The 27,041-nt window shown below is 40.4% G+C and overlaps 1 protein-coding gene across 5 annotated transcripts in view; it reads right to left on the bottom strand.

Moving 5' to 3' along the window:
• The window catches only part of ARHGEF6 (Rac/Cdc42 guanine nucleotide exchange factor 6), a 101,833-nt gene that overhangs the window by 70,740 nt on the left and 4,052 nt on the right, over positions 1-27,041 (bottom strand). For 2 of the 5 annotated variants that reach the window (XM_081126496.1, XM_081126495.1), the window contains exon 3: positions 640-724. In XM_081126496.1, the coding sequence (XP_080982622.1) occupies positions 640-724 (85 nt within the window). Of the gene's footprint in view, positions 1-639; positions 725-20,610; positions 21,182-27,041 lie in introns of those variants that run through there. The other 3 variants (XM_081126498.1, XM_081126499.1, XM_081126497.1) reach the window with 3 other exon arrangements.

Here is a 27,041-nt window from a genome sequence, read left to right as displayed (position 1 = left end):
ACATTAAGGGCATTAGAATGACATCTGTTGATAGGTACATTTAAATCCTAAACCATCGTGGACCTAAAGGGTATTATGTTCAGTGAAATAAGCCAGTCAGAGAAAGATAAGTACCATATGATTTCACTCATATGTAGAATCTAATGAACAGAATGAATTAACAAGCAAAATAAAGACAGACTCATAGATAGAGAGCAGGGTGACAGTGGTTGGGGGTGGGGGAGTTAGAGGGATTGAACAAAAATTTAAAAAAAGAGAAAGTACTTGTGGACATGAACAACAATGTGGTGATTGCAGGGTGGGGGAGGAGCTGGAGAGGGTATGGGGGGATAAATGGTCATGGAAGGAAACTTGACTTGGAGTGGTGAACACACAGTACAGTACACAGACGATGTGTTGTGGAACTGTGCACCTGAAACCTGTATAATTTTGTTAACCAGTGTCACCCCCCAAAAAATAAATAATAAATCCTAAACCATAAAAAATTAAAGCATTTGACACCCATTAGAGTTTATTGGGGGGAAGGGGAGAACTTTGCACCAATCAAACAATCCTGGCCACAGTTGGCTCCTTGGGTAATCAGAAACATGTGGATCCAAACATGTCAACCAGAACTCATAAATCACAAACCCTGCTTACCTTCTGTTGCCTTGCTGACAGCTAAAAGACTGCTCAGAACCTTGGAGAAATTGACCCCTGAATAAAGGTCATCAGGATCAAATACCTATGAGAAAGGAAATTGAAACTATAAGACACTTAAGTATTCAACTCAACAAACCCAACTATCAAAAGACCATTTCCTTTAGCTCTAAGAAGAAAAAAAAAAAGTAAAACCCAAGACCCAAACCTCTGTATACCTTTTGGAGAAATGAAAGCAGCAGCTGAGCTGCCTAATGACATGTGGCAGGCCATCAGTGAGTTAGAGCAAGCAGTAATGGGAAATGAGAGCCAAGCTGAGAACGCAGGGCCCACCAGGAAATGCACAGTGCATACTCAGGCCCACTCTTCTAGTGTGAACATATAAATAACTCTTAGCCCAGTTACAGGAAACTCGTATGCACGGGTTACAGTTAATGCCCATCACCTACAGAATGTCCTTAATAGTAGACAAAAAAGAGGTGGAGCCTTTTTGACATTTTTTCACTTGTAAATTTTATTCATTGTACTCAGTAGGGGCACTGTCAGCTGTGCCTTTCTCTCTGCTCTCTGTCCTCCCACTGCCACCCACTGGATCCCAACGCCTGTGATCCAAACTCCACATTGCCCAAACTTTGTACCCAAATCTGCCTTTGCTCCCAGCCCATTTCTGGTTTCTGCTGATTAATCGTGACCCCCTCAGCTCATCTTCATGGATTTGAACCTCTGCCTGCCTGAGCTTATAGATTTTTCCTCGTCTTAAGTGACTTTTCCAGATATGACTTCTGGCCTTCCTGATACTACTGAACTGTCAGCAACAAAACATTATAAATATATACAATATTTCATTCTGCCATTCTCAACCATCATTCTGATATGCCACTGTTCCTAGTGAAGATACCAGTCAGTTTTTGTTTTAAATAAAATTTACTAATTTTAAAATATATTCAACGTATTGAAATGTATCAAAACTTCTTCTAGTGTCATATATGTGTATGTGAAACTAGAAGTATTCTCAAGTACAGGCACAATCTATTAATCTGCCAGCCAATGATGCAGATATGTACATCTCTAGGTAACTAGATGTCCACTTACTGAGTTTGCACCTTTTTTTGTCCCCCAAATGTGGTGATGAGAATAAAATGTACCTTTCCATGTGGGAAATGATTGGGCCTAACATTTTGAAGGATTTTCCTTCCCAATAGGTAGAGCCATTTGCTCCATTTTTAATCTGCCTATTTTCTGGGAGCCATGTCTAGACAAAATTTTATTTTCTTTGTGTGTATAACCTTGAAGACCTAAAATCCAACTATAGAATGAAAATATATAGAATCCATTTTTTTCAAATGAAAGGGCATCCCATATAGATAATATATGCAAATGTGAGCTTATAGCAGTCTGCCTGCTCTGGAATTCACAGTTCTACTATTCATTTAATCAATAAATACTTGGTGTTCAAACTCAAAATGATTAAAGAACCCTTTCACATCTAAAAATGAGACATTAGTATATTTTTAGTAAAGGGCTAATGCCAATAATACTAAAGAGTTAAATGACATTATAATCCAAATATGTTTCTGAGTGCTACTATATATTTCGGAGTTTTCCAGGAATAAATTGATAGGCATTCTGTTTTAGTTTGCCAAAGCATGGTTGAAAAAGATCCAATAGATGCTGGTAAGAGTATCTGGTATCCCAGGGGATTCCAGACTTATTGACTCTCCCTTAACATAATAACATGTTTGCCAAAATAGTAACAAAGCAAAAAAAAAAAATCATGTTTTTAGCTCACAATTCCTCATAGGAGTGTGAATATGTGTATGCATATGGATGCATTTGTTGGGTAGGTGTGGTGGACACGGGTAGAGTCTAAAATAATAAGCAGGCCTGGCTGGGCATGGCTCAGCAGTTGAGTGTCGACCTAAGATCCAGGAGATCGGGGTTCGATTCCCGGTCAGGGCACATGCCCGGGTTGTGGCTCTATCCCCAGTCGGGGGCGTGCAGGAGGCAGCCGATCAATGACTCTCTCATCATTGATGTTTCTCTCTCTCCCTCTCCTTTCCTCTCTCTGAAATCAGTAAGATATATTTTAAAAAATAAAATAATAAGCAGAAGTAAATATTAGTAGAATAAGGCATGAGACCAAAAGCTGTGATAAAAACCTCCTTCCGTTTTTTTATGATGCTCCTTATCCAGGTTAATTGGCTGCCTCTATGTGGCATCAGTGGCATTATTCACTTTCACCAGTACTTGACTAAATATGAGAACAAATAAACTGATGGAAAAATAAAACATGCATCAACAAGAGTCATTGAGTCTGCTTGAGGGAAATTGCCTGGACTATGCATAGTTTCCTTTTTAGAAAACTAGAGTTTACTCATAGACACTGTTCTTCTCACTGCAACCCTATTCTGTAACACTGGGAACTACACAGGAAGAAGTTGGAAGAGGTCTCTAGGGACTAGTAGAAAAGGCAACGCCTAAGGGTTATGATTTCAGAGCAATTGGAAGATTATATATAACCATGAACACTCGCCACTGCACCACACCCTTCCAAGCCTCAAATTGAATGCTACTGAAAATTCTACCCTAAACCTTTCTTCAGTGCACTTGAGATTGGTCCCCTGCTAAAATGGGAATATTATTTGGAGGGAGCACAACAATTTAAGCCATTATCAGTCTTTTATGCCTTACTGGAAATGAGGAGCATAAAACCAAGTTTAGAGATGATGATATGGAGAAAAGCTAAGGTCAGTGGTGCCCAACTGGGAAAAAGCAAGGGAGAACCCCCCAACATGGAGAGAAGTGTAAGGAGAACAAGGAAAGTAGATTACAGCACAGACCATCTGCCTAGGACTAAGCCCAATCATTTATACATAGAAAATGGAAAACCAATACCCCTTTCCTATCTGCAAAGCACTCTGGGACTTGTTAAAAGGTAATGCAGTCCAAGCAGGGTGACTCAGTTGGTTGGAACATTGTCCCGAGCACTGAAGGGTCATGGGTCCGATTCCCAATCAGGGTGCATACACAAGTTGCAGGTTCTATCCCCAGTTGGGTCACATATGAGAGGCAACCAATCAATGTTCTCTCTCATGCTCCCTTCCTCTCTCTTTAAAGTCAACAAAAACGTATCTTCGGGTAAGGATTTTTTTTTTAAAGTTTACAAAAGAAAAAAAGGTAATGCAAATTTGCACATTTGTGCTATATGTGATGATACTCTTCTTCTGGTACTCTGTGCAAGCTTTGCTAGCCTGTTTAGCATGCTATGAAACTAAATTTTCTCTATACTTATTTTGGTCCAGAAATTAGCTGGTTAGTTCTAGTTGCATCTGTGAATGTCAGATGAACAACAAGATTCCCTCCCTCCATTTACGATGACTGTGATGCAGACAAGAAAAAAAGGACTACTTCTTAGACTATTGCTAGACAGTTTCAAGGTCCCAGTCCTGCAATGGGATGAGGCAAGGTTCAAGTATAACAGCAAAAACAACAAAAACATTTACTCTGCTCTGGGTAAGGTCTAATCCTACTTACATCAACAGCTCAAATCAGACAAAGCATTTAATTTTTAAATGTTTCCCCACGGTTTTTCATTTTGGACATCTATAATGACAGCAAAACTTATTTTCCATCCACTAAACACCAGGTGTTAATTTTGAACTGTTGGGGATCTGCCAGTATAAACTGCACAGAAGTTAATATTTGCATGGCTTTACAAATAGTTCCTTTTGGAGTAGTTTTCACTTTCAACATGTATGGTGTTTTATGATGTTTTCCCTAAATTAATAAACACAAGGAAGCACACAAGAAGAAACTCCCACAACCCCTTGTTCCATTACTTCACTAATTTTATAGCTACAATTTAATAATTTACTGATCCCTTCCTATGTGCTATGTGCTGACACCATGTTTGGCAATGAAAGATAGATTAGATAGATGATAGATACATAGAGATAGATGATAGATAGATGATAGATAGATAGATAGATATAGATAGATGATAGATTAGATGAGATAGATAGATAGATAGATAGATGATAGATAGATAGATAGATAGATGATAGATGATAGATAGATGATGATAGATGATAGATAGATAGATAGATGATAGATAGATAGATGATAGATAGATAGATAGATAGATAGATGATAGATAGATAGATAGATAGATAGATAGATAGATAGATAGATATAGATAGATAGAGCTCCATCACTGCACTTGATTCTCCCAGCAAGCCTATAATGTGGCTACAATTATTTCCCTCATTTTATAGAAGAGTAAACTGAGACTCAGAGTACTTAAGTCACAAAGCAAGAAAGTGATGGAACCAATAAGTATACACAAGAAAGTATTGTGAGGGGTGTTTTAGTCCTGCATGCATACTTTATGTTTTCATGAGACATTTTAAAAAATGAAAAAGGGCCCGGCCGGGCGTGGCTCAGCGGTTGAGTGTCGACCTAGGATCCAAGCGATCGGAATTCGATTCCCGGTCAGGGCACAAGCCTGGGTTGCGGGCTGCAGCCGATCAATGATTCTCTCATCATTGATGTTTCTATCTCTCTCTCTCCCTCTCCTTTCCTCTCTCTGAAATCAATAAAGATATATTTTTTTAAAATAAATAAATTAAATAAATAAATAAATAAAAAATGAAAAAAGGAATCCATGGGTTTGTACATACAAAAAAATCCTTTGCTGCATGTATCATCTGCAGGAAGTTTGTTACAACCTCTAACAGTTAATTCAGCTAATCATGGCAAAGAGAAAATTTCCCACATAACAAGATTGTCTCCTCAGGGGTCAAGCCTAATTCCTGTGCAATCTCTTTTCAAGGTGCAGCCCTGACCCAGCAGGGACCTTTTGCCAGAAGTAGGGAAGGGCTGCAATGAACTACTCTTATTTGTTCATTGGGTTCCACCCTGTAAGCCACCACCCATATTTGTGAGTTACTAGTTGGATGGGGGTCCAGCCCATGGTTACAGAACCAAGCTAAACCATTCCTTGGCATCATGCTCTAACCATCTAAGTTAACAGTCATAGCCCCAGCCACATTTTTGTTAAGAGAAGCCATGCCGTATACTAGCTCAGAACTGGGTGATGTCTCTAGTGTCCTGTGGCTTCATTCCCACTCAATCAACTTCCATTTAAAGTAAATTTAGGGCTTGAAGTGATCACAATAGGCTCTATCATTCAACTGTTAAACCTAATCAACTGAGAAGCCAGGGATTCAGTGGAACCACGTGGACATAGCTTATGTTTCCAGCCCATTAAAAAAAAAGATTCCAAATATTTTAGGAACATTCCATCTCTCCCTTGTTCTTATTGTTCTTACTGAATAAAACCTTAAATTAACTTAGCCCATCTTGAATCCGATTTTCTAATTCTCACAGCTGAGCACACTGCCTTTGTTAACCCCTGAACTTTGGAGGAAATGTCATTACATAGTGCAACAGAGCAAGCAAATCTGAGCTGCTTAGTCATGTTTCACTGGGTGGCACTGCTCCTGGCTCTGTGAATGCAACCTGGGATGCTTCCACATAGCCCCTACAAAAAGTAGTCACAAGCTCAGCAATAAACAGTCCTCTAAGCTCAGAAATTAGATTCAACTAGCCATGGTATTCCACTTACTAGAATGCAGTGGATGGCATTTGTACCTGCCTGGTTTTAAATAATAACTGTTCCTATTTGATATGGAACAAACTTAAGAGAACAAACTTTACTCTCTATTCCTCCCTTATTTCCTTCCTTTCTCTGCATTTCAGCAATTTAGGTTAAACAAGATCTGACTTGTGCATGTAGCTGCAATAACATCGGTGTGTTCAAAAAGAGCACTGGTGTGAGGGTCAGAAGACCTTGACTCCAATCCAAGATTTGTTACTGCTGAGCAGCTGTGAAGACCTTAGGAAAGCAACACCACTTTTTTGTGGCTCTGTTTCCCATGTGGAAAGTGAGAGATGTGCTGGCCCATCATCTGAATAGGAGTTCTCAAAGGCAGCATTATGGCAGTGTGCCCAAGGTCCAGAATGTGATCTTCAATTCTCAAGGCTCTTGAACCATCCAAGTTCACAAAAGGTCAATGCATAAACCAAAATGCCAATTTGCTAATTTTTACTTTAAAATGAAGCTTAAGAATATTGAACATTCTCATTGTATGACCAGATCACTTTCTCCCAATAGAAAATTCTACATGGAAAGCCAAATTAGAATTAGAGATTTGTTGGGTAATAAAGAATCAAAGCAAAGGGAGTCTGGGGTATCAGAGCCTACCATAATTGTGACTTGTTTATAAGTTGACTTTTTCAAAATGTAATTTTAAAATGACCTAATTATAAATTCTGGCTCTATCTTACTGCCACTGCCTGGTGGGACTTGGACTGTTATTGTAGACAGCTTTAACCATCTATGTTCTTTTGTCTCTGTGGCTTTACATATAATCACTTTGCATAACTATTATGAGCTTCTAGATTACTTGGACGTCATAGAATCCAGAACCAGGCAGTTCAGCTCCATAGAGATCCTATGACAGGAGCAAAGATCTGAGGGTAATCCTTCACTGCTCACTCCTCATTGCAATGTCACCAAACCCACTTCCTGATGGCCACCTCAGCATCTCTAACATCAATGTATCACACACTGTGACTTCCATCCTTTCTTGATACACTCCTTTAGGGAAAAAACGCTTTCTCCACAACAGAGATTTATCTTCAGTTGAGAATTATTAAGTGTTCAGGAAAGAGGAGAATGAATGAGGAATGATATAGGCATCTTGGTGGGGACAGTCACAAGATTAAAAAGAGAAAGAGCGAGAACAACTGTCTTTGGGTAATCTCACCCAAAAGAGAACAGGCATAAAGGAAAGGGAAAGATAAAACCTCTCCTATCAATAATGCTTGTCAAGCCAAGAATAGGCAGTGGGAGGCCTAAAACCAGCTGCCCATCAGCCAGCCAGCCAGCCAATGTGGCCAGTCCCTCGTCCTCCTGAGCTCCTGTCACTAGGGCCTTTGCAGGAGCCATACTGGCTGCCAGTTTTGAAGGGGGGTGGAGGGGTGACGCTTCAGCTGCTGGAGCATCTGTGTGCCAGACCTAAGGATGTCCTCCCTGAGCCCCTCACCCCACCCCTTCAGAGAAAGGGACTTATTTGCTAGTGTTCCAAATTGGAATGCAGAACACATTTTCCCAGAGATAGAGCATCACACCTGCTACTTAGTCTCTGTGAGTTCTAATGTCAACCACATTAGTTATTAAGCAGGCTGTTGTGAGCCAGCCAGAAAACATAATCATCTCATAGGACCTTGTTTCTATGGAAAAATGTTTTCTGTGTGCCCAGCAATAACTTACAAATGATCTTTTGGAAAATAATCCATTTTTATATTGAAGAATGCCTGAATGTGTGGTCCCAAATCAATGTCCACATTCTTCGTTTTTCTTTGTCCTGTCAAATAAAGATGAACAAATACCCTAGACATTCTGAGTGCTATTTATTTTAGAACTCTTCATGATGAGAGAACCAAGCGATATGTATAAAGACTATGAGAATATCCTCAGAAATTGTAACAGTCAAAAGTTCCTGCGTATGTAACAGTCCAGGGAGTTAAGAGGGAGACTCAGCTGTGAAGATAGCTCCTGCAGCCTCTGCTTTCCTAGGAGCCTACTATGATTTATGGTAAGAGCCTGAAAGTCTAGCAGAAGCAACTGCTTCATTATGACTTCCACATACAGGAGAGACAGGTGTTAAATGAACCCCACACAAAATTAAGGCAGGAGGAGGGCAATGAAAAAAGGAGCCCCTGCCGATTGCTTTAAGTAGAAGCTTCACTGGCAGTTTCATCTGCAGCCTTTCCTAAAGTCCTCTACTGACCTACCTCACATATTTTTCTTCTGAAAAGCTACAGTCTTACGGTCTGTAGAGATGCTGCACACTTAAGCCCTCAATCATTCACCACTGTAATACTCTCTATTTATTCTGTAGGTGTTAAGATTAGCCCTGGATTTCCTATTAGAAGGCAGACTCTTTGAAGTCCAAATTGCCTCCATAGCCCTGGCCCAGTATTCAACATATATGAGGCACTTGGTAAATAATCATTCATTGGTTGATCAACAGGATGTGCTGTCAGAGAAACTTAAATTGTGCCTAGAATATAAGCCCCACAAAGCCAGTTTTCAATAACCATTTTTACCTCTGTATCCTCAGTGTCTAGAAGAATGCCTGTCACATAGTAGTTGCTCAATTACTATTTAATGGATTAACGAATCTTTAGAAGCTCTCACCAATACATGATTAATCATAATCGAAGGAAAAGTATTGCTGAAACTACAGTAAAGTCAAAAAGAATTGCCCGGCCAGGCGTGGCTCAGCGGTTGAGCATCGACCTAGGATCCAGGATATCAGGGTTCGATTCCCGGTCAGGGCACATGCCCGGGTTGCGGGCTAGGCAGCCGGTCAGTGACTCTCTCATCGTTGATGTTTCTATCTCTCTCTCTCTCCCCCCTTCCTTTCATCTCTCTGAAATCAATAAGGATGTGTTTAAAAAAAAACAACAAAACAAAAAAGACTTATCTTTCCTTCTGTGACCACATGAATGGACCTTGAGGGTATTATGCTAAGTAAAATAAGTCAGACACAGAAAGATGAATACCACATGATTTCACTTATATGTGGAATCTAAAACACAAAACAAACAAAACCCAGATTCATAGATACACAGAACAGATTGGTCATTGCCAGAGGGGAATGGGGTTAGAGGGGTGAAATGAGTGATTAAGTCATCAGATCTTGCCTGGCCGGGTGTGGCTCAGCAGTTGAGCATCGACCTAGGATCCAGGAGATCAAGGTTCGATTACCCAGTTGGGGCACATGCCCAGGTTGTGGGCTCGATCCCCAGTCGGGAGCCTGCAGGAGGCAGCCAATCAATGACTCTCTCTCCCTTCCTCTCTCTGAAATCAATAAAGATATATTTTTTAAAAAATCATCCAATCTTAAGGATTAAGAAGGACAAACTTACAGTTATAAAATAAGTAAGTCATGGGGATATAATGTACAGAATGGGGAATATAGTCAATAGTATTGTGTTTACTTTGTGAAGTGACAGACATTGTGGTGACCACTTCACAATGTACAGAAGTGTCAAATCACTATGTTGCACACCTGAAACTAATATAATATTACATCTCAATTATATCTAAATAAAGAAATTGAAAGACATATATATTATTAAGGAAGAAAAAAATTCCATGCGACTTTCCAAGAAACATATTATCTAAAATAACATACACATGTACTCATCTGCAAATTTAGCACTGTGACCATGAGGTGACCAAAGGTGCTTCAAACTCCATGTTTATGTATTTCATTGAGTTGTGTGCCATTTGTGGGCAAAGTCCACAATTTCTGGCCCATCCCAGACTCCTTTAAATCTCACAAAGCACCATGACCTAAGCATTGTAGAAAAGAAAAGCTGGGAAGAACTGTGGGGTTTTACTGCTTTGCTGGAGTTGGCTATACTTATTGAACTGTTTTATTATAAAATAGCTTAAATGAAAAACACTATAAGCCACACTTATCTGTTCATACTCTAAAACAGGCTCCAAGTTGTAGCCAGAGCACAATGGGACAGGAAAATATGGCAAAGTAACTCACAAGAAGCAAGAAAGATGTGGTGGGCAATTTGAAAGAGACTACAAATCACACACACAAAGTCCCTCTTATACCAGCTAATGTGGGTAGGAAAGATGTTGTGCTAAAGTCACTACCACTTCCCTTATTGGAGATTACCTTCAATAACACATTTGGCACCCAGCCGGCATGGCTCAATGGTTTAGCATCTACCTAGGATCCGGGAGATTGGGGTTAAATTCCCAGTCAGGGCACATGCCCGGGTTTCGGGCTCTATCCCCAGTAGGGGGCGTACAGGAGGCAGCCGATCACTGACTCTCATCATTGATGTTTCTCTCTCTCTCCCTCTCCCTTCCTCTCTCTTTGAAATCAATAAAGACATATTTTAAAATATAAATAAATAAATAAATAAATAATAAATAAATAAATAATAAAACATTTGGCAATGATTTGGGCACTCCTTAAGTCTATATGTGAGTCACTTTTTCAAAAGTGTGTCATTTTCAGAGATGCCCATCAATGTCTAATAGACATCAGTTAATTAATTAATTAGTTAATTAATTTTTCTCCATCTGATCGCAAACAAGATTTGTGCCTAGGAAATAATCCAAACATGGTAAGGTGGGTGGGTGTTTGAGAGCTCAGATACCAGAGACATTAGGAATGGTGCTTTCAGTTAATATCCATGTCTCTCAGCTTGTTGAAACCCAGCCTATAACTATCTACAAGATCAAGTTCACACTCTACAGGATAGCATTCATATTTCTTCTCAAGCTGGTCCAACTCTTAGCAAGCCCACCATTTACCATCATCTTCTCGTATGTCCTAGAATCCTTCACTTTCTACATTGTGCCTCTCTCTGATATGAAAAATGAAAAATTTCCCTCAACCATTTGAATCCTAGATGTCCTCAGGGCCCATCCTATGTCAAGCCTTTCCACAGGGTCTTCCCCAAACACTACACCTCAGTACACAAGGGGCTTCTATTCTTCTGAACACTGTATTATGCTCTAGACTCTGGAGCCACTAACTTGGATATCTAGCTATACACTGTTAAACTCCACTATTTCCCATTACATGCTGCCTCTTTCCACAGTGTCTGGCACAGCACTCATCATATAGATTATGAATAAGTATTTGCTATTAGTCTTTCCTTTCAACCTAAAATTTAAAAAGATATTTCTTCCAAAAGAAATATCTTTGGCATGCCCTTCCCAGGCTTCCGGAAAGACAGGAAAAGGGTCATTTTTTTTTTTTTTTCTGGTAGAACTTGGTAAATTGGGGCTCATATATATTCCATCACTTGGTAAAATGGATTCTTCCTTTTGAAGAATATGATTGAGGGAAGTGAAGAATACTGACACAGCATTTACCTCACCAAAAGGAAGCAATGTTATTGCCTGGGATCACTTTGAAGAATCAAAGTCACAGTCTTAATATGCAAATCTCACACCTTGAAAACGCAATGAAATTGAGAGACTTTGGGCAACGAAAGAAATAACAAGTGACCTGAGTACTAGAAAAGTAGATAAGGCCCGGCCGGGCATGGCTCAGCGGTTGAGCGTCGACCTAGGATCCAGGCGATCGGGGCTCAATTCCCGGTCAGGGCACAGGCCCGGGTTGTGGGCTTGATCCCCAGTCGAAGTCATGCAGGAGGCGGTTGATCAGTGACTCTCTCATCATTGATGTTTCTATCTCTCTCTCCCCCTCTCACTTCCTCTCTCTGAAATCAATAAAGATATATTTAAAAAAAAAAAAAAAGTAGATAAGGTCTTCCATATGGCATTATGAGACCTAATATCTCATACCTTTAATTTTCTATTCCTTTTTCAATTTTTACAAGAGTGAAACAGGTACTCCAGTTTGGCATGAAGAAACTGAGTAATACTGTATTAGGGAAAACCCAGCTTTCTTTTTATCCTTATTTTCATTCACTAAAGAGTCATTTATATGAACAAAATTCAACTCTTGATAATCTACATATAGACTGTTAGATATATAGGGTGTCCTCCCAAAATGTATACACACTTTGAATGTTTGTTAACATACAATTCATTTCAAAATTTAAAAGAATCTACAGAAATGAATAATTTTTTTGGTCAGTGCCTGTTTTTAAACTGATGACTTTTCTGGCCCAGACACTACTCATAACTCGAAGCAATGGAATTGCAAACATCAAGAATCATTTTGTTCCATATCTGTGCACCCTCAATTTGTCAATTGTTGCCGGTTCTGCTGTAAACTTTATCTTTTATGTATCCCGATAAAAAAGTCGAGTGGATAAATTTTCTTTGTTCAAAGCTTAGCCTGGCTTCACTAATTATTTCAAATCAGTTAAACCTGAAAAGGTATGAAAATTAAGTGAGTTATCAACTGTTAAGGTGTGTATATATTTTGGGGAGACACCCTGTGTCCCAAAAACTGTATATACACTTTGAATAATTATAAAGGCAGTGTTTGTACTTCAACTGTGTTTTCAAACTTCCAGTAGCATTTTAGGATGGATTTCCTATGTTCAAAGCTTAGTCTGGCTGAAAAGAAAGAAACTTCAATTGAGCTATCAGCTGTTAAAGCGGGTATACCTGTTTTTGAGACACCCTGTAAAAACTATCTAAAATAAAATTTTAAAAATTCATCCATTTATTACCCATTAAAGAAATATTTATGAAATACCTGGTATATGACAGGCACTAACACATAAATTTGTTTTAAGATGTAAAAAAAAAAGGATACTATATAAAATATGGCAAACAAAAAGTCACCTACAGGTGCACAAACTGCTAAGCCATTGTTTTCCACTCCATTGTTTTTCCTTGAAGGTGATTTTTTAAATCCCAAATCAAGATTTTCCCCAATTCACTACACATTCTCAAACACCAGCATGTCTTCAAACTGATTATATTACGGTACGAATGCTTATATACACATTCATAATGTTCATTTCCTGAAAGAAATGGTTAAATTTCTATTTTAGTAAAATACTACATTCTATTGATATTGCACATTAATTACACCTAAATAAATCTCTTGATTTACATACATTTCTCAGAAATCATTGGTAAATATCCCCAGTTTTCTGAAGACCTAGCCAAGAACAAATTACAAGACAGAATGTTCCTTAGCATCTAGGCCTGCTTCACAGACCGGGCTCTTCATAAAAGATATTAAGAGCTTGACACCTTAATGACACCTCTTAAAATAATGCCCACACTTCCAAGGGGTAGAGAAGCCTGTATGTTACTGTCCAAGGCAAGACAAGTCCTTAATAACTCACTGCTTTGCAAACTGCTGCATTTCGTCTCACTTTAATTTAATTCCTTCTTTTCCCTATTGCCCTATTCAATCCCTCAACTGACATGTCTGATCTCTGTAATAATATTCAAGTCCCCAGGAAAGTATAAAGCTGGGATTTTACTCTATTTGTCTAAGCAGAACTTAATTAGGGAGGTAAATCTTCTGCCAGAAGTCAAGTGGAAATGATGCCTGAGTGTATGCTGTTTTGGATGATCCACATCTCGGAACCCACACAACGCCCTCTGTGTGGTAGGGTCCAGTTTGCCAAGGTATGACAAAGCCTGGAGCTAATCAAACAGGTGTCTGGTGTCATAAGTTTTTCTTCCAGACGACAGCAAAGGAAGTGGCAATATCAATGCTGAAATGCAGATATAGAGCAGCTTCTGGACTGCATGGACATATACCTCCTCTAAAAAGTTGGTAAGCAAAGGCCCTAAAACCGGCAAGTGCCCCTCACACTTCTTCATTTGCAATTCAAAAGCCAGATCTTCTTGCACATCCCTTTGGTGCAAACTCCAGTGTCATCACCAATGGCTCTGCGTACCTTATGCTTTGCTAGCAACTCTTCACCTCTCAGACTGATCCTTGGGGGCTGCCTCAGTGATAACATATGAACAAATGAGAATGGGGGTGAAGTAGGAAATAGCTAGCCAAAATTGTATGGTTTTAATAAAGAGCTATATTGTGCTCAATTGCCCCCAGAAACAGCCTGGATTAGAATCAACATTAAAACCAAATTAGAGTGAGTTAGATTTAAAACAAAACAAGAAAACTTTTACATCTTCTGTCAGAAAGATTCAATTGATCAAATGTTCTAACAAAATACATTGGTTTTGGTATTATCAAGATACATTCAACCCATTCAGAAATGACCTGTTTCCTTTTCAAGTGTTACATACTTTTTATTTTCCCCCTCAACTGTGCCCAGTTCAACAGGTTTATTACTTTTTTCCTGGGGGCAAGGGGGAATGTTTTTGTTAGTCATCATTAAAAAAACACACATTTGTTGAATTATTTAACTAAAACAACATGCATCTTGCTCTGGGGTGTATTTTTGAATTTCAAGCTATTGTAATTATAAAATAAACATGTTTGCTTTAAAAGACATAAAAAGTAAACCACTTTATCCAGGTAAACATGAGAAACTGAAAATATTCTGTTTTCACATTCTTCTAGTTCATGCATAGACTAGAAAAGAGTGAAAAGCCTTCCTGAGTTTTCAATTCCACGAGGAATCTATCAAAACTGTTTCTATTATTAGCACACAAAATGGTAGCTAAAGAAGTTACTATGGTTAACAACTGAATAATTCATAGTCTCTGAAGAATTCAGTTGCTTTGTCTTCTCCAGTTCCTCTTTCAAACTGGATCCCCAAACATATTTCCAGTCCTGAGTTGCTATAAAAGACAACAACCATAAACAAATTGTTTTCAGCAGTTAAAAATTGGCCATGCTAAGCATTGACAACAGCAGCAAGACAAGCAGCTGGAGACTTAGCATGAACTTTTATAACCAATTCCTAAAACTCTTAAGATTGCACGTTTATTGTCAGAAATAATAGTTAAAAATTCCAATCTCGGTTCCATGGATATCACTGGGCTACAATATCACTGAAATTTAAACTGTGTTTATATAGCCTTCCAAATAGAAGATATAAACAAATTAAATATGACATATAAATAATTTTAAACAAATTTCAATATCCTCTCATCTAAATTCAAATTCTTTTCTATGATGTAAAGCACTAAGAGTGTTAAGTTCAGAAAAAAAAAAAGCATTTCAATTTGTGAGTGAAAGATGTTAATAATGTTGAAAAGATTAATTTCTGCTGTTAACATGAAAACAGAGGCTAAGCCTGCCATCACTATTCATCTAAAATTCTCAGAAACAATCAACTTTGTTTTGCCTTCAGAAGAGGGACGTTAAGTACTAGAAAATATGTGGGGCTTTTTCCTTCAACTTTATTTTTTAAGAATGCTTTTCCAAACACAAGCAGCTTCTGCCAAATAAAGCATGGAACTGAGAAACAAGATGGCTGGATTTTTTCCCCGTTTTGTCCCTGTCTAAATGTTCAATGTAACTAGTGTAAAACCTCAGAGCCCTTGGAGAAACCATCACTCCACAGAGTCCACAGTTTACCCTTTCCTGTATCCAAGTTTTCTTTAATGTTAAGATTTCAAAAGGAAATCTTTTCATGAATCATGACTCATTTCTTAAGCAGAGCTTGCTTAACATAACTGTACTGAGTGAACTTTTTTTGATACTTCAATGTTATCATTTGTGAACATTAGTCTACTGAAATATATTACAATTCTAATTAGGAACTAGCTTTGGTTGAGTTTGCCCAGTGCCAGGCACTGTACTAAGTGCTTTATTTGCATTCTCTCATTTAACATTAAGAGGCAGCATTTACCTAATAGGCATATACCTAATAATAAAGGAGTATATACCTAATATGATGTACCACTACCACCAAGGAAGTTAGAATATACCTAAGAATTGGCTAACCCAGGTCAGCTCAAGTCCAAAGCTCAAGCTCTTAGCCACTGCAGTACTATACTACTTCTCAAGAACAAAGTTTCCTTGACCAGGGAATCAAAGCCAGAACAAGGCAGGGAAAGTCACTAATTCTGGCCACTAGACTAACCACTCAACATGTATTGGGTTGCCTGACCCCATACCAAAAGACCTCAGATGTTATATGTTTGGGTTTCTGCTTTTTATAGTTTCTCTGTCTCTTTTTTTAATGTTTTTATTGATTTTTTATTTTTAGAGAGAGAGGAAGGGAGAGGAATAGAGAGAGAGAAAGATCGATGAGAGCCCGGGTGGCATGACTCAGAGGTTGAGCATTAGCCTATGATCCAAGAGACCGTGGTTTGATTCCCGATCAGGGCACATGCTCTGGTTGCAGGCTCGATCCCCAGCAGGGGGCGTGCAGGAGGCAGCCAATCAATAACTTCCATCATTGATGTTTCTCTCTCTCTCTCCTTCTCCTTTTCTCTCTCTGAAATCAATAAAAATATATTTTTTAAAAAGAAAAAAACATCAATGAGAGAGAAACATCATCATCGATTGACTACCTCCTGCATGCCCCCTACTGGGGATTGATCCCAAAACCCAGGCATGTGCCCTGACCAGGAATTGAACCAGTGACCCTCTTGGTTCCTGGGACTGTGCTCAACCACTGAGACAAACTGGCTGGACTATGTCTCTTTTCTTGATGTGCTGTTGATTTCACTTCTTCTGTGTTATACTTAGATATATACTCTTTCTGCCATTGCCAGCACATCCAATCTATAGGAGCCCCTCTTCTCCCTTTATCACAAGTTTCTGTTTACATGCTGATTTCCACTTTACAAAGTGCGTCCACATACTTTATCTAATCTAATAATCAGTTTTGGGATGAGCAATGAGATTACCCGTAGTTCTAACATGCTTAGACAGGTAAAAGTAATTTAGGCTCTGAGTGAGGATTTATGGCAGTTTCCTAGGAATAAAATGCATAAGCTTTAGTGCAAAGATGTGGCATCTTTTTGGCAGCCCAGACCTTCTCTGACCATTTAGTCATTCTATGAATCATTCATTTAATGAACATTTACTGAACACCTGCTATGTGCCATGTTCTAGTACTAAGTGCTGGGGTTATAAGCATGATCAAGCTCTGATTCCTGCCTTTGAGAAGTTCCAAGATTGGTAGAGAGACAAATTTATCCACAGATTACAACAGTGAGAATGGGCAGACAGCATAAAGGTAGCTTGGCACAAGGGATTATGGGAAAATGGACAGCAGCTGTCCAATCCAGCAGAGATTTTCTAGACGATCTGAGGCCAAGGAGAAAGCTTGTATCTCTTTATTATTCTCAGCTAAGTGGCAGGCACTAGAGGTTTCTAGATTGCTGAACTCTAGATTAACCAGCAAAATGGTTCTCAACTCTGGCTGCACATTAGAATCACTTGGGGAGCTTTCAAAAATGAAATAACAATACCTGATCACTTTGGAAAACTGTTGGGTAGTACTTAGCCAAGCTGAACATGTACACACTCTAATACCCAGTAGCTCATTCCTATGTATAAATCCAACAGACATGTACACCAGAAGACATGCACAAGGATATTCACAATAGCTTCATTCATAGCAACCAAAAACTGGAAACAACCTGGATGTCCATCAACAGGTGAAGGGAGAAAGAAAATATGGTACATCCACATGATGGAATACTACTAGCAATAAAAAATAATGAACCACTACTATCTGCAACAGCATGGGTGACTCGTACAAATGCTATCTTGAGTGAAAGAAACCTTATACAAATAAGTACAAACTATGATTCTACTCATAGAAAGTACCAAAGCAGAAAAAAAGAACTGAGTGTCTTAGAAGTCAGGGCAGTGGTGTCATTCGTGAGGGATAGTGACTGGAAAGGGGAACAAGAGTAGCTTTGGGTGTGTTCAATTTGTAAAGATCCATCAAACTATATACTTAGGATTTGTGCAATTTCCTGACTTAATGTTATATTTAATATAAAGTTCACTTAAACATTAAAGTAAAAAATACCAAGGCATGGGCCTCACTGAAGACCAATTCACACAGAAGCTCAGTGGGACACCCTCCAACATTTGTGACAGACCCCAACATTTGTATTATTTTTAAGATTTTTTTATTGATTTTTAGAGATAGAGGAAGGGAGAGGGAGAGAGAGAAATGTGTGAGAGGGAAACATAGATTGGTTTCCACCTGCTTGCTCCCCACTGGGGACGGAGCCCCAAACCTGGGCATGTGCCCTGACCAGGAATTGAGCCAGCCACCTTTTGGTGCACAGGACTATGCTGAACCAACTGAGCCACACTGACCAGAGCAACGTTTGTATTTTTTAAACGCACACTAGGCAGCTCTAATTACAGCCATGTATGAAAACCAAGGGGCTAGGTGTTCCTGTAATTATCATCAGTTCCTTTGGAGAGACAGCCTGACACATGGCAAACAATGATTTCTGGAGTAAGGTACATCAATGATTAAATTTTGGCACTGTGAGACTGGCAGTGTGAGACATTTGTCTGGATCATCCACAAACTAGTACTGTGTAATGGGCACAATGCCACCTCCTTCCCAGGATTATTGTGAGGATTAAATAAAATAACATAAAGCATCCAGCACAGTACCTAAAACATAATAGGTGCTTGAGAAATGGTGGGTACTCAACTCCTCTTCCTCTTTTGCATCTAAGTTACCTAAGTACAGTGATGAGCAGATTGCTTTAAATGAACAAAACACATGCTCTCCAATTTCTTTCTTCTCCTGAATGAGTTTCTTTGTAAAGACTGAAGTAATATTGTACTTGAACTAGTGATGTCAGACGAATATCAGACATTTCTGGGCCCTAGTGGCTCACTCTATTCAGCACCTGTTATCCCTGAAGATGAATGGAGAAGAGGCAGACCATGGGAAATACAGACCCTCCTTCCGAAAGCTTTGCTCCTGTCCTCTTCTCTAAGAACAGTGCCAGCCTTGTGCAAAGACAAGGCCAAGACATGAGTCGGCACAAAGAATAGAAAAAAATTAGTAGCTCGGAGGATACACCATCCATAAAACGTGCCAAAGGAATTACTTTTGTATAAAATATCATATTTTAGTAAAAACAAAGAAACAAATACAACCCTGAGCTGAGAGCAGGAGAGCCAGGTCAGAATTTTGATGCACTGCTAAGCTGCCTGACTTTGGTGAACTAAACTTTTGTTTCTGTCAAACTAAAGCAATGCCATCTCTCCCACATCCTTTACAAGGGCCCGGTGAGTTGCAGATAAATAGAAGACATTCCAAAAAAATTAAGCAGCAAAGAAATGCAAGATGGGAACACCAGCTGGAAATTGACTTTGTTCCAAACTCCAATCCCCGCTCAACCAAGAGTGAGAACTCTCTGATATTAATTGCTTCAAGCACACCCAGAGACTACAATACTCCAAAGCTCGTTTATGTAAGAAGGGACTGCAGCATTGCCTGGCATGCAGCAAAACACTTTGCTTAAGAGAAACCCTTGGAAATGCCTCAGCTGAAGTACAAGGGCAGGCCCAGGCCTTAGGTTTTGGAGAGAGGTGCTCTCGGTCAAGGAACAGCAGAACTGTTGCTGGAGCAGATGATGTCATTGGAGCTCCTCTTACCACGGTCAATGTTGAAATTAAGATAGGAAGTTCAAGGACAAATTGTGGGGTTGCCAGGCAAATATAAGTTAGAAAAGCAGTTTAGACTTTAGAATCTTGCTTTAAAATTTTTTAATACTTTACAAAACATCAACTAAAATATATCTTATTCTACAATGGGTTTTTTGTTTTCTTTTAATGAAGCTTTTACTGACAAAAAGGTACACAGTTGCATAGAAAAATATATTCCTTTAACTCTGTTTTTATTCCCACTACACATTAAGAAAAGAAAAAAGTCATGTGAGTCACCTCTATATCCAAAACCAGTAATAAGCCACAAATACAAATGTAAGATTTTTTTGAGAGACAGAGATAAACTTCAGGGCTCTCCACTCTAGAGATAAGAAACGAGTGGCTCAAATACCTGTTGGGTTTTTAATGACTAGAAATGTAAACTGGAAAATAACTACGGGCAGGTTGGAACGCCTTGTAGAGCACGGGTTTATCCACCTCCACAAACCATTCCTGCGACAGACCTGTGTGCTGCTCATCGCCGAAAATATCCCCAAATATACGGATGCCCGGGTCAGGAAAGGGAGGCATCAAATTAGTATTTAAAAAAATAGTACTGTGGACTCCTTGCCCTGGTTGGGGGGTGAGGAGAGGAATCCAGTCTGATGCAAACCTTGTGGTCAGAGCGGGACAACTCGCCCTTAAGTTTGGCGCGTTCTCGCTCTGCGCCCTGAGCCCCCGCCCTCCCTCCGGGCACCCGGGATTTCAGCGCACTGGGAGGCCTTGGCAGAGAAGGGTCCCAGAGGTTGTGGCCAGGAGCCACGGTAGTAGAAGACCCTCTCTAACGGGGTCCTTGAGCACCACCCCAAGCCCTTGCACTCTCCCTTTCCCCTGACCCGCTGCCCCCCAGGCAGGTCACCTGGCTCGGCCGTTGCCCGCTTGTCCTCCGGCTTCTTGCTCACTCCAGCTGTGCCGCTGCCGCCTCCTGGAAGCGGCTGGTCCTCCAGAGTCACGGGGCCCGTGAGCGGGCGGGCTAGGTTGTGCCAAGGCTGCGGGAACCGTTCAACCCGGCCGGAGCTGGGACCCTGCCCTGAGTGCAGCCGCCACCAGGGCGAAACTGGAGAGCTGGGCTCGGCTCCCTGGGGCGGGGAGGGGCGGTTGCAACTTTGCTCTTGGACGTGGGCGAGGAGGGGGCGCCCGTCTCCAAACTCTGTGCCACGCCCGTAACCTCTCCGGTCCAGGAATTTTTTTTTTTTTTTTATGCCTTTTATTTTAACCTAAAGGGAAGCCAGATTCTTGCCCTCAAGTTCTTGCTTCTAGAACCTGCCCCTCGGCAGGAGGAGGACCGCGGGGCTGAATTCGGGGAGTGGGAGACGCGCCCAACTGGGTACGCTGGGGACGAGCCCTGCGAGGGCGCGCGGGGTGGCGGCGGCCCCGGAGCAGCTGCCTGGGGACCCTGCTCAGGCGCCCATGCTGCCCCCCTCCTGCCTAAGAGGGAAAGCGGCCTGGAGAGACAGAGCCAGCGGCGGGGAAGCAGTGACCCGGACCTGGATCACCCAAGTAGGAACTGGAAGTGACAGCGGCGGAGGGCAGAGCAGCGGCAGCAGCAGCAGCAGCAGCCCGAGTAGCCGTGGCAGCAGCTGAAGCCCCGGTGTAGTGGCAGCGGCCACACTGCGCATGCTGCTGCCGCCCGCTTCAGTCCTGACTTCAGGGCTGCCGCCGCCTGGCCTGCGCGGGCCAGTGCCAGAGCCTCCAGCGGGAATCCCGGCCTCACAGACTAGCCTGTCCCAGTGGCCCGCTTCCTCCTCCACCCCCAGACGCCACTCGGAACCCCAAGCTCTATGGTGAGCCGCTGAGACACACAAGCAAGGAAGCATTCTCCAGCGGCCTTCCACATGCCTCCCTTCCCTGAACTATCCTGGATGCCTTCCTGGGCTCTCTGATAACAGGCCCTAAGTCAGATAGTCTCTTTGAGGAAGAATAAAAAGGTTCACGATAGATGGGAAATATTTATAATATTATAGAAGTCCAATTTCCAAAGAAAAACAATGCATTCGGTAAAAGATTAGGGTGGCCAGAGTCATGGGTGTCATTTAATATAACTCATGGAATTCACTACAAGTGTCAGATTTGTTCAACAGGGGGAAAAAAGTACCCAAATCCTCTTTAGTCTTTCCACTAGCTCAAATTGAGCAGCTAAATATACAAAGCTCTGCCCATCACAAACTGATGGAAAGGGCCAGTTAAAAATAGTATCCAACAGTTACACACTACCAACCCCTACTCTAGGCTCTTCATTTTACCCATGAGTCAATGGAAGCCTAGAGAAAGGGACTCTGACTTTACACAACTGGCAGGCTCAACGCTTGAAGGAAGGTTTGCTGATAACCACTGCAGCTACGGGGTAGTTGCCTGCCCTTATACCTCACTCCTCCAGGGACGTTCTACTTTCCTAGAGCTGGAGCTCTTTTATGGGAGATTTAGCCTTGACTCATGATCATTAGTAGATCTGCCTTCCTTCCAAAACTGCTTCCCTGCAGAGCAGCCCCTGTGAAATGGCAAATCATCCATCCCACAGGCCCCACTTTGGGGAGGGCACCCATGCTGTTCCAGTGACAAGGCAGATGGAGTGACTCAGGGAGACAGGAGGCAGTGAGGGGGTGGGGGCAAAGAGAAAAAGCCATACTGACACCAGCTGGAGAGAGAGAGAGAGAGAGAGAGAGAGAGAGAGAGAGAGAGAGAGAGAGAGAGAGAGACAGGGAGAGAGAGAAAGACAGGGAGAGGGAGAGAAAGAGAGGGAGAGGGAGAGGGACAGGGACAGGGACAGGGACAGGGACAGGGAGAGGAATGGAGGGAGGGAGGGGGAGAGGAGGAGAAGGAGAAGGAGAGAGGGGGGAGGAAGGCAGAAAGAAAGAGAAAGAGGCAGTAACTGAGCCTCATATATATTCAATGAAATCCTTCATAAATAAAACATCTTTTTACAAAGTAGGCTTGACCCAGGAACAGAACAGGAGATGGTACCGGGTCCTTGGCAATGGGTTGGTAGTAAGGGTGGCAGGGGACAAAGCAAGGGGACCTGCTGAAGATGAGGTGGGAAGCCTGGCTGAAAGTAAAACTAACCATAGGACAATGCAGTCAGAGGCACATACGAACCACCCAGGCCACTATGGAAGTATCAGAAGAACTGTATATGTCCCTGACTCCCACCAAGTTCAAAGTCAAAGCCAACCCAAAACTACCATTGCTAGATGACTGTTATCAAGGTACTTCCTAATCACATTAGTAACACTCTGTCTAGACATGAGGATTTTTTCATATGTTCTGGAAGATGTACTCTTGAGGCCTGTGTCTTCTCTCTATACTGTAAACAAGTAAGACATATTTGGTTCACAGAAAAATAAATACAAATGGAATAAAAAGGAGTAATAAGCTGCGTAAACTCACTGGGAATCATTAAATACAAAATAAATAAAATATCATTTTTACCCAACAGTTTAACAAGCATTAAGGATAATATCGAGAGCTGCCAAGGACATGAGGAAGAAGGCACTTTCTGCACTACTGGTGGGAGTAGAACTTCGTACAGCATTTTTTCGTGTGTGTGTAGGGGAATTTGAGAGTATCTATAGAATTTTGACACAGTAACTTTATTTTTATAAAGAAAGATGCTTCAACTATAATCACAGATGTGCACAAATCTCTATATGTATATCCAACACAACCCACTGTGATTTATCCAAGGAATGCAAGATTGATTTAATATATCAAAATTAATCAATGTAATACCACATGTCAATATAATAAAGTACAAAAAACAATGGTCATCTTAGCAGAAGCAGAAAAAAAAAAAAAAAACCTTTGACAAAATCCAGTATTCTTTCATGATAAAAAAATAAAAATAAAAAGAAGTAGGAATAAAAGGGAACTTCTTCAACCTGATAAAAGGAATCTATGAAAAACCCACAATTAGCATCATACTTAATGGTGGAAGACTGAAAACTTCCCCTAAGATCAAAAACAATACTAGGATGTGCACTCTCATCACTTCTGTTTAACATTGTACTGAAGGTTCTAGCCAGGCAAGTTAGGCAAGAAAATGAACTAAAGGCATACAAATTTGAAAGGAAGAAGTAAAACTATCTCTATGAACAGATGACATATTATACAAGAAAACCACAAGGAATCTAAAAAACTATAACTAATAATAAATAAGTTGCGCAAAGTTGAAGAATACAAGATCAATATACAAAAATCAATTGCATTTTTATACAGTTGCAATGACCAATCCAAATATAAAATAAAGAAAACAATTCCATTTACAATAGCATTAAAAGGAATAAAATACCACAAAGGTATTTTATTATATCACATAAGATATTAAATATCACCAAGGAGGTACAGGGCATGTGCACTGAAAACTGTACAACATTGTTGAATGAAATTTAAAAATACCTAAATAAATGGAAAGACATCCTTTGCTATGGATCAGAAGACTTAATATTGTTCAGATGGCAATACTCCCCAAAGCAACATACAGCTTGAACACAATCTGTATCAAAATTCCAGCTGGCTTTTTTGCAGAAATGGACAGGCAGATCCTAAAACCCACATGGGTACAAAAGGGATTTTGAATAGCCAAAATGATTTTGAAAATGAGGAACAAAGTTGGAAAACTCACACTTTCTGATTTGAAAACTTATTACAAAACTACATTAATCAATTCACTGGGGAGAAGAATAGTCTTTTCAACAAATGGTGTTGAGACAACTGGATACCCACAGGTAAAAGAATTAATTGGGATCCTTACCTCACACCACATACAAAAATTAACTCAAAGCCCTAGCTTGTGTGGCTCTGTGGTTAGAGTGTCAGCCTGCACACTCAAAGGGTTTCAGATGGACTCCTGGTCAAGGGCACTTACCTGGGTTGCAGGTTTGCTCCCTGCACCCAGTCAGGCGCACGTGGGAGGCAACCAGTCGATGTGTCTCTCTCACATCAGTGCCTCTCTCTCTCCCCTCCCTCCCTTCCACTCTCTCTGAAAAACAATGGAAAAAACATCCTCAGTTGAGGATTAACAACAACAAAAAAATTAACTCAAAATAGGTCGAGAATATAAATGTAAGAGCTAAAACTATAACACTCTTAGAAAAAAAAAATAGGAGTAATCTTCATGACCTTGCATTAACCAATGGTTTCTTAGATATAATACCCAAAACACAAGTAACAAAAGAAAAAATAGATGAATCTGACTTCATCAAAATCAAAAAAGAAAATATATTTCAGAGGACACTATCAGAGCTGCGGAGATGCTTCAGAGTGTGCTGTTTCCCAGGTATCTCAGCAGACTTATCTGACCAGTTGCTAGCTGTGTGATCCTCTGAGACCCTAGGACACGATAGCCATATTAGAACACAAAGATAGAGGTCACTTGAAAAGGCCAACTGGCCACCCAGAGTCAGAAGGCAGCAGCTCTTTAACATGGTCACCATGTCCCACAGCCAATACTCAAACTGCCAGTGTGCTGTTGCATCTCTGGCTTCATTGTTCTGCATTTCCACATTGATGATTTCAAGCTGATATTCTTTCTTTAGATAAATAATAGTGTATTCTGGGCAATAGTCAAGCCCTGTTCTTGTATTTTTTGTACATTAACAGTTTTTTTGTTTGTTTGTTTGTTTGTTTGTTTTTAAATATATCTTTATTGATTTCAGAGAGAGGAAAGGAGAGAGAAAGAGAGAGATAGAGACATCAATGATGAGAGTCATTGATCGGCTGCCTCCTGCATGCCCCCAACTGGGGATCGAGTCCACAACCCGGGCATGTGCCCTGACCCGGAATCGAACCCCGATCGCCTGGATCCTAGGTCAACGCTCAACCGCTGAGCCACGCCCGGCCGGGCAACAGTTTTATAGTATCAACAAAAATATATTAAGCATGTCTTATACTAGGTACCACCATGCAAACTACTTTAGTCCTGAGAGATACTCTATCTAAAGTGACAAGATATAGAAACAACCTAAATACCCATCAATGGATAAATGGATAAAAACGATGTGGTGTATATACACAGTGGGATATTATTCAGCCATGAAAAAGGTGGATATCCTCCCATTTGCAACAACATGGATGGACCTTGAGCACATTATTCTAAGTAAGATAAGTCGGAGAAAGACAAAGAGTGTATGATATCACTTATATGTGCAATCTAAAAATAAGTGAAATTTGAAAAAAATAAGAGTAAAATGGTGGTTACCAGGGAATGGGGTAAGGGGATAAAAACTGATGTTGTTTAAGGGTACAAACTTGCAATGAGTAGTAAATAAGCCATAGTGATCTAATGCACAGTATAATAAATACAGACAACAATATTGTACCATAATTATGTAATGTGGGCAATCATATTACAAAATATAAATGTATCAAAGTAACACATTGTACACCTTAAATTTACACAATATTATATGTCAGATATGGTCAGTTAAAAATAAGTTAAGTCCAGCCAGTGTGGCTCAGCAGTTGAGCATCTACCTATGATCTAGGAGATCGTGGTTTGATTCCTGGTCAGGTCACATGCCCTTGCTGCGGGCTCGATCCCCAGCGTGGGGCTTGCAAGAGGCAGCCAATCAATGACTCTCTCATCATTGGTATTTCTCTCTCTCTCTCTCCCTTCCTCTCTCTGACATCTATAAAAATATATTTAAAAAAATAAAATAAGTTAACTTTTAAAATTTTGCAGATTTGTGTTTAGGCATGTCTCTTAGCTATCTGGGATCTTGAGATTGGATGGGCAGTATTCAAGGCTTCTGGGTGCACCCCTGCTCAGGTTTCAATCTCATATATTGATTTTATTAGACTTCTCTCAGGAGTCTAAGAGTGCCTCAATATGTCTCCTATATATCCCTTACAGGCATAATTTTGCATACAATACTGCCTAGTAATAACAGTAACACTGAGCAGCTATTACGCATCCCTTTTCTACAGTGATATATTAAGTGTCTTAGATGTATTTTCTCATTTGATCCTTAAAACAATCCTATGCAATAGATATTATTATTATTATTATTATTATTATTATTATTTAATCCTCACCTGAGGATATGTTTTTCATTGATTCTAAAGAGAGAGAAAGGGAGAGGGAGAGAAACATCAATGTGAGAGAGAAACATCGATCGGTTGCCTCCTGCACGCACTCTGACCTGGGATCAAACTCACAATCTGGATGTGTGCCCTGACCCAGAATCTAACACACAACCCTTAGGGGCATGGGAAGACACTCTAACCAACTGAGCAATACTGTCTAGGGCTGCAATAGATATTACTAATGTCGCCATTACACAGATGAGGAAACTG

The sequence above is a fragment of the Miniopterus schreibersii genome (genome assembly GCF_964146895.1).
Source record: "Miniopterus schreibersii genome assembly, chromosome: X".
Lineage (NCBI taxonomy): Eukaryota > Metazoa > Chordata > Mammalia > Chiroptera > Miniopteridae > Miniopterus > Miniopterus schreibersii.
This window is presented reverse-complemented; position numbering and strand designations above follow the sequence as displayed.